General features: G+C 38.2%; 1 protein-coding gene across 2 annotated transcripts in view; it reads right to left on the bottom strand.

The window, feature by feature from the left end:
• Positions 1 to 353: 353 nt before the first annotated feature.
• The window catches only part of samd4a (sterile alpha motif domain containing 4A), a 74,557-nt gene continuing 65,447 nt past the window's right edge, over positions 354 to 9,463 (bottom strand). For both annotated transcript variants that reach the window (XM_023290419.3, XM_035957320.2), the window contains exon 13: positions 354 to 8,376. In XM_023290419.3, the coding sequence (XP_023146187.1) occupies positions 8,348 to 8,376 (29 nt within the window). In that variant the 3' untranslated portion in view covers positions 354 to 8,347. The remainder of the gene's footprint in view (positions 8,377 to 9,463) is intronic.

The raw sequence follows: 9,463 nt of genomic DNA, 5'->3' as shown, positions 1-9,463 counted from the left end.
GTCATTGTATTTGTTAATGACTATAATTCCTCCTGTGACTGGAAGCTGCTGTTTGAACAGATAATCACTGATAATACAATAAAATACAGGTTAAATAATGTAAAAAAGGGGGACTTAAAGTAAAATGTGACCAAAGATGAAATAAATATTTGTTGAATTGTAGATGATTTTGCACAAATTACTGTTTCAGACATGAATTTACTTCATTATTTACTGTGAATTTTTACAGAATTAGTTTCTTCTAAAGTCCACTTGTTGAATTTAGGAGGAATACTTTAGTTTAAAAGTAAAATAAAAACATTTTTCAAACCCATTTTAGCCGCAGAGACAGAATCAGAGACATGAACACAAGGGAGGATTTTAGTTTTTTTCTTTTTATGTATAACGGGGCATGCCAAGTCACAGCATTCTGGTACGTCGCGACAAAAAGTACAGCAAGACACGTTGAAAATGAATGTATTCACACACGCACACACACACACACACAGACACACACAGACACACAGACACAGACACAGACACACACACACACACACAGACAGACAGACACACACACACACACACACACAGACACACACAGACACACAGACACACAGACACACACAGACACACAGACACACAGACACAGACACACACACAGACACACACACAGACACACAGACACACACAGACACACACAGACACACACACACACACACACACACACACACACACACACACACACACACACACACACACACACACACACACACACACACACACACACACACACACACACACACACACACACACACACACACACACACACACCTCTGTTTTTATACAGACCAGAATAATTCATAACTTCATATCAGCATTAAGAAGTACCTACTGAGTGCAGAAAGCAACGTCCGGGTTCACGGTCGCGCTGCAGAACCAGAGTCAAGACATTTAGAGTTTTAAAGCAGCTCGTATCTGATAAGAAGCTGTGTTAATTAGTGGAAAACATCCAAAAAATTACTAAATTTAACTGAGAGCTTTGACATTTTACTCCATGAAGTTTAACTGGTGCAACAAAGCTGCACTTTTTCAAACATTTAAATCAGAAAAAGTGTCGAAACAGTTGTAGAAATTAGAAATCTGTGCATCAGACTGTTTTTTGTGTAAAATAGATCAATGTATACATATATAATGCAGAAAATAACTACAATGACATCATAATTTACTGCTTCTAATGAACAGAAAATGCTGCTCCTGCCAATAGAACAGCATCAACAGTAACTCTGATGAATAAAGTGGCTGAAATGTGACTGAATGAAGCAGGAAGTGCTAAATATGTGATGTTTTTTATCATAATGAGCAGATTTCTGGCTCTCTCTACGATACAGGTGGAGCTGCAGCACTCATCGAATCACAGATAAAGATCTGATGCACATTTTAATGCATGTTTTTAAAGACGCAGCGAAAGATGCAGCTAAATGTTCCACTTCAGGAGTCCACTGACTGATTCCTGACACGTTTTCAGCTCAACTGTCTGTAACAGAGGAACTGATCTGCCGTTACGTGAAAGAGTAACGAGATAATCACATTATTTTCAGTGAAATGTTGCTTTTTAAAGACTATTACAGTCTAGGAGGCAGCGCAATTAAAGCCAAATAAATGATATTCGAGCATCTCAAATGTGTTTGTCTTTCATTATAGTGAACTAAACATCTGTAAGTTTTAGACACTTGGTCAGAAAAGCAGCAAATTTGAGGCATTATTGGATAAATAAGTGCTCTGGGAAACTGTGACGGATCATTTTCTGCATTTTTTGGACCAATCAGTTAATTAGAAAAACAATCAGCAGATGAGCTGATAAAGGAAATAATCCATAGCTGCAAAAAAAATGAAATTTGATTTGACTTTAGTCTCCTTTTGTACTCTAGAAATGACTGATTTATCTAGAAGATGCAGAGAACCTTGTTTTACTGTATTTGTTATTAATTAGGCCAAACATGGACTAAATGATCAGAATGAGAAAGAAATGGAACCAAGTACGAGCTAAATTAATTATCATTTTTAAACATTTTTACACCCTTCTCATAAAGACAATCAAAATATGAGAATATTGGCATCAAAATGATTCAGAAAGTTATTAAAAAACAGCTAATTAACTCCCTGAAACAATCCTTGGATCACATCAGAACGTTAAACAATCTAAATTCTGACTCTTGGCTGCAGAGTGAACGCGACCCGGCCGTCTTTAGTTTCTTCCTGCAACGTTACAGTTTTTAAAGTCCATATAAAACCATTTACATTTGGGGTAAATGTCTCGAGTACAAAAAAGGCACTGCCATTTGTTATTCTAAATATGACTTTCCCAGCCTTGTGCATGCAGTTTTTTAAAATATAAATTACACTTATTTTTTTTTGTCCTTCCTGGTTTTTCTTCGTTTCTTTTTTCGGCATTTTTTCTTTTCGTTTTTGAGTTTTTTTCATTTTTATTATTAAACATACAATATTCTTTTTTTTGTCAAATATATACGTAAGCCTGCAGTCAATACAGGACATCGGCTCTTTGATAAAATAAAACTAAATGTAAAGTAAAAGGAGCACAGTCAAGCGGTAACACTTTGTTACAGAACTGCTGAATTTACAAAAACAAACAAAAACAACAAAAAGAAGTCTTGGCATCCCATATCGACATAAACTGACTAAACTGCAGAATCTATGACAACAAAAAAAAAGATACAAAACAGCATATATGTCTCGACTTAAAGTACATTAAATGTTTTTGGAATATCAAGGCGTTTGTCTAACTGTTAATACTGCAGTGTGCACGGCATTAGAAGCACTCCCACAGAGCTGATATGCATTCAGAACAAATAGAAAATTTAAAAAAACAACAAGCATTTGGTTTTGAAGAGATGTGTAATGATCCGACCTCAAAGCTGAAACCCTCCGCTGTCCCGTCACAGGTTCGATCTGAGTTCAGGAGGCGAATCTTTAGACGCTGCAGGACGTCGGCTTCTAAACACAACAAATCCTGAAACTGAACTGTTCTGTCGCCTGGAAGAATCACATGAACTTGGGTTATTTGAATGCTGCCAGACAGTATTTTATAGAAAACAAAAGAAGGAGATTTAGTTTAAATCTCCTGAACTTTCCACTAACACTTTTATGACTCAAAAATGGCACAGCGATATGAACGTAAATAAAAAATACTGCACAAACACTAGTTTTGATAATCCCTTTGATTATGTTGCTTGACTGCAGGTTCTGATACCTTTTCTGAATATAAAAATACAGAAACGAGCCGTTAGTCGATCCTAACAAGTAAATATGTGGCGTGTTCTTTAAATACTGTAAACACGTCGTAGTTTACTTTGACTCCATCCTGCTGCCACAAATACCCACTAGAGCAGAAAACGTGTATTAAACCTCAGCTGAAAATAGTCTGTAACAGATTCTCTCCTGTTTGAGTGACTTTTGTTGAAAACTACAGTAAAGTACTGCGAGTAACATATTATTGAATCAAGTCTTTTCATGGGATTCGTTAAAGAGCCCATATTCTGCACATTTAAAGGTTTATAATTGTGTTTTTGTGGTCTACTAGAATATGTTAACATGCTTTAATGTTCAAAAAACACATTATTTTCCTCTTAATGTACATTTCTCTTCTTACCATCTGTCTGAAACGCTTCATTTCAGCTCCAGGCTCAATAAGCAACGCCTCCTGAGGAGCAAAGTCTGCTCTGATTGGTCAGCTGAGCCGACAAAAAACAGGAAGTGTTGATTAGTAACCTCTGAGTACAGGGATGTAGCTCGAAAGGAAGCAGCTCTAGTGAGGAAAATATACAAAGCAGATGCCTTTTCTGTGTTTTGAGAACCAAATTAGCCATTTAGCTAGCAAATGTGTTACACGATGATGTCATTAAGTAACATAAGAAAGGCCTGGGCTTCAAACGAGGTGTTTCAATCAGGTAACGAGCAGAGCTTTCTGTGTTTATTTTGGGCTTTCTAGGTTTGCAGACCTTTTACATGCACAAAAAAGCTGAAAGAAATAAGTAAATCTAAACATGGGCTTCATTTCAGCTCCTGTGTCTTTAAGCCCCGCCTCCTGAAAAGCCACGTCTGCTATGATTGGTCAGTTGAACCTCAGCTCTCTGAATAAGGGGATGTAGCTCAAGCAGAAGCAGCTCTAGCGAAGAAATAATAGAAGACAGCTACCTTTTCTGTGTTTTGCATGTCAAATTAGCCACTTAGCTAGCAAATGTGTTACACGATGATGTCATTAAGTAACATAAGAAACTCCTGGACTTAAAACGAGGCATTTCAAGCAGGTAAGGAGCAGAGTTTTCTGTGTTTTCTTTGGGCTTTTTACGTTTGCTGACCTTTTACATGCACAAAAAGGCTAAAGGAATTATGGAAAACGGAATATGGGCTCTTTATCGTTTAGAAAAAATATAGAATAATGCCAAATTTATCCTTTAAAACAACATATACATAAACCAAAGAGCTTCTCCCACACAGGACCAGTTAGGCCGTGATAAACCAACAGCACTAAATTCACAGTCCACATCTCAAATTCTAATTTTACTGTAAAGCCCAGAATGGACCGGTCTACTTCCTGAAAAGACTAACACGTCGCAGTTTTTTTTTTTGCTGACAGTTGAATTTTGCAACCGAATCTGTGACGGACCTGCTCTCCGACAGTCCAAATGAAAAATCTGAACATGACACCGATAGATACAAACGAGATTATAGTTCAACAACAGCAACAACAAAATAAAAGAAAAAAAACAGTCAGTCAACAATAACTATGTTAATATTTGAGATGTACGTATGGTCACCAGCCATAACATGTTAATACATATGGTACTTTAAATAATAATAATAATACACCTAAATGATCAGTATCGCCTCTGCAAAAATTATGAAAAAAAGAATAAATAATTGTTTCTACTTTAAGTACTGATTCATATGGCAGTGACACTGAAAGAATATGAGATCCTGATGCTGCTTCTTATCGAGGAGCATCGGTAAATAAACAAAAAACACAAAGCTATCGAAGGTGTAACATCAGTTTAACCACTCGGGATTAGAAGGATTCATTCATGCTTTGGTGACATTAAAAGGTTCAGCTGCTGTAAAACTACCAGCAAACACTTTATCTGTAGCGATGGTGTTTGCTCAGATCCAGACTGAAGCTTTAAGCCGCCATAACTGACCTGAAACCACTTTTAGTTTGGGCCCCAGACACCGTAGCAGAATTTATGCATGTTTTTGTTCCTTTAACTTGAATCACACACATCTTTGCTGCCTCTTTTTAAGAGTTGTGTAGTGTTTTAGATTTCTGTATCGTGTTTTTCCAAACTTCCCAGTGATTTCTGAGGTGAATCGTGCCAGAGAACATCTCAAAATCAGGCTTGTACTTCATTTATAGGTGGAGATGTTTTTTAAAAAAAAAAAAAAACAAACAAAAAAAAAACACCACGGCCAAAGCTGTAGCACATGGATGATTAATTAAATCAATTAATCTGTAACACTTACGGCAATCAGTTAATCTATTTATCCAGTTATTCTTCATGCAAAAATGACATTTGATGACAAATTACAAAATTTCCAAGTAAACTAAACATCCTAACATTTTAGAGGTGTTTAGATAAAACAAGGATATTGAGGAAATCACATTTTCACTACTTTAAAGAGCCCCTCCAGTGAAAATCTTTTATTTTTCTCCTTGTTTACATGTCCATATGGTGTATTTCCACCTTGAAACTAAGTCTTGAAAACATAGAACCAGACTTCTGAGGTTTCGTACGTAACAAATCTGTGGAACCAATCCTGTCGACTTGCAAGATGGAGTTTTCTGTATCATTAGAATCTTAAACACAAGAGGCTGAATTACTCCAAAATTACTTGTAATTGTGTAAAGCAGTTTTATGATGTTTGAGCTGAACTTAATAGATCTGCACATTCTAGAATAAGCAGTGGTGTAGAGCTGCATCTAAGAGCCATTTCAAGGTGGGATTTAACTATTTTCATGAAAAAAAACTTCTAAATATGTAATTTCGATACATGAAGATGAGTTTTTAGGGGTTTAATTGATGACTGGAGAGAGATTTTAAATATTCTGCCTTTTAAATGATTAATTGAAAACATGAATCAATAATGTTGCAGCTCTCAAACAAAATATACACGCATATTTCTTGGTTCATTAACTTTCTAAGTGAAGACTAAATGACATTTTAACACTCATAATTTAACTAGAAAGTTATGTTTGACTGGAAGTTTGGAAAAACATTCAGACAGCAACATCACGCATATGTAAATGACAGTAAACGAACGAAAACATGCACAAACTCTGGTATCGACGAACTGTGTGAATTAATTCAGTCTGGGCCGAAATGACGTGAACGTACAGGAAACTATTTTCTACTCCAACATCCACATTCAGACAGAACTCTTTATCTCTGCTGTGGGGATTCAACACCACCACCTGTTGTGGTTTTACTGCTCGACTTCTGTCTGTCCTCTGAGATTGAAGCTCAGTCTGGATTTTTAGTGTATCACATTATCATATCAAGTGCAGGATACAAAGGAAGAACTACAGAACTGCATAAAAACTAATGAAGAAACTAAACAACAATAATCAACAACCCTCAACGACGTCCGTTCAGACTCGCGTGCTCTGTTGAACGCAGCACAGCGGGGAGTTACTAACCAGCTTATTCCAATATAAACCTACTCCAGACACAAAAAAACGGAGGATAAATATTAAGACACAGAATAACCATGAGATTCAGGATGAAAATAAAGAAATGAAATTCCATGTAGGCCGGCGCTAACAGGACAGACTGAAGATATACAAACGATCTATGAGGGAAATCCTAACAGCTCTGATGTTTCCTCAGATCTTTGTCTTCTCTGCGTCTCCTTCAGCGTCTGTCCTGCCATGACTGCGTCGGCCAGCAGGTGGAGGTAAGCACTAAAGAGACAATCTCTGGGAAAACTACCCTTCATGGATTGACTGTTTTTTTGTTTGTTTTAATTCCAATGTTGCAACACGATCCGAGTGCAAACCGAATCCACCTCCTGCTTCTCCTGCCATCTTCTCCTCTCCACAATCTTCCTCCTCTCCAAGAAAGATATTTAGTTGTAACATGCAGCCGTTAGCGTATCACCCTGCTTTAGAAAACCCCAGTATCTGAAACATGCAGACAGATCCCACTATGTATCTCCCATTTTTATAAAAAAAAAAACAAAAAACCTACATTTTCTGCGCCCGCAAAAGGCTCTGAATTCAAAGAGTTCATACAGTACATGCTGTGGATGAACAATGTGTGACTGAAATCCACTTCCTCCACCGCCATTAGACATGACATCATCTCCCTCCATCATCTTCAGCCCATCAAAGGTCCTGCCTCTGATGTCTTTCTCGTTCAAACATCCGCTTCCCTTTCCAGAATCACCTCAGCTCGATTCTTTCTTCTACCACTTTCTGAGTCTTTCTCCACATCTTCGTCTCTCTGCTCTAACCTCCGTTGCTTTCTCTCTCGCTCTCTTTTCTCCATAAATGTTCAAGCCAACACCAAAATAAAGAATAAGCGCGTTAGTTGTAAACTAGTGTGATGGCTACTCGTGGGGGCGTAAAGCTTGTAGACAGCCAAGGCTTTACAGAAAATCACACAAGTCATACCTGAAATTCATACGTTTCTGTACCCTCTGAAAGTAGCATCATTATGTAAACAATAAATACATACAGCACAAATAAATGTTTGATTTGCCACCCAATACTGAGCTCTACAAGCCTCCTCCTGGACACTCAGTCCTCTGCTGAAGACAGTCCAGGAAATCCCAAACTTTCCTTGTGCATCCTCGTGGCTCTGCTCGTCTCGTCTCGTTCTGGGGTCTGAGGTACTGTGATGGGTTTGAAGGATGCCACGAGCTGTGGTCGATGTGTGGGGACCAGACGGTGTCGGGGAGGGAGGGGGCCTCAGCCTCACTGAGCCCTGATCCACCGGCCAGCGTCTCCCCTGGGCTGGGGCTGCAGCGCTGCTTCCGGCCTCCTCGGGGGGGCGCTGTTGGCACTCTGTCCGGGCCGATGCTTTTCTCTTCTCTCCTCAGCCAGGTGACTGTGAGGGTGCTGGCGGAGTAGGAGGTGTGTTTTTCCGACCCGATGGACGGTGCCAATGTGGTAGCTTGTGTTAGCCGTGTGGTGATCGGCCCTCTGGTGTGTCTTGGATCCCGCCCGGTCCTTTGGTTGAGCTCTACCATCGGCTACAGGGAGAGGGGACGGGAGGGCTGGTGACCTCCAGGTGACTTATGGTGAGAGAGCCTCGTGAACCGGCGCTGTCCTGCTGCTCTCACAAAGATCCTCGTTTCATATGGTTGATGTGCGGTCGGCACCGTCTGAGGAGGAACAGCAGAGAAGGACAGACGTCAGAGTTCAACTTTGTGACTTTAACAGCATCAACACACTAAACCCCATGTCATATCTGAACATATTCATATGTAAACTCATGTCATACGTGTATGTATCCATAAGTACATCAATATGTCATACTTGTACATATTCATATGTAAATTCAACATGTCATATGTGCACTTATTTAAATATAAATTCACCATTTCATACATGTGTCCATATGTAAATTCATCATGTCATACATGTATGTATTCATATGTAAATTCACCATGTCATATGTGTACATAGTCATATGTAATTGAAAGCAAACTTTATAAATGTGGCAAAAAAAAACAATAAAAGAAAATGTGTTTCCATTTACTGCCTTGACGCAAATAATTGTAGCTGCATTGTATCATCAGAAGCTGTCAGCATAAATACATTGTGTAAAATGTATTTTGTCAATCTACTAAGAGAAAAATAAGAGTCTTCAGGAACAGCTTTCATTCTGGAAAGTTGTATTTATTTTATCATTTCGGCTGATATCAGCCATGTTTAACGCTGTCTGGAGTCAATGAAAGAAAAATCTGACAAGAGATGTGAGTTATGTTCTGTAGATTAAAACTTATTTAAAAAGGTGTTTACATACCAGATTGTGTCCATTAAACCACCTCAAGTGAGCATAAAAACTTTTCTGGGATTAATTTTACCGTTTCTATAACTATTCTCTATTGTGCATAAAAATACATAAAGAAAACTTAGTATAAAAGATGCTATAAAAACAGCATTTAGCTTTAATGTCCCTCTCTGCCTGTACAACACACTACCTGTTGATCTCCTGAATTCACTCCCAATTTTCATTAAAAAAAAATAAAAAATAAAAAATCAACGAAACGCAGCTCTCTGTCATTACAATTCTTGTATGTATTTATATTATTAGTCCTATTCGTCCGATCAGAGTTCGTAATTCTCTTTGGGCTGCAGAGTTTTTCTTATAGACTCTGAATGAACATGGTTTGATCTCCTCTGAAGTGCAGTAGTGATCTTACTGTGCCATGAACCGGAGGCCTGAAGCTCTACTGACTTGGTGAA

Source organism: Amphiprion ocellaris, chromosome 1 (genome assembly GCF_022539595.1).
Source record: "Amphiprion ocellaris isolate individual 3 ecotype Okinawa chromosome 1, ASM2253959v1, whole genome shotgun sequence".
Classification (NCBI taxonomy): Eukaryota; Metazoa; Chordata; class Actinopteri; family Pomacentridae; genus Amphiprion; species Amphiprion ocellaris.
This window is presented reverse-complemented; position numbering and strand designations above follow the sequence as displayed.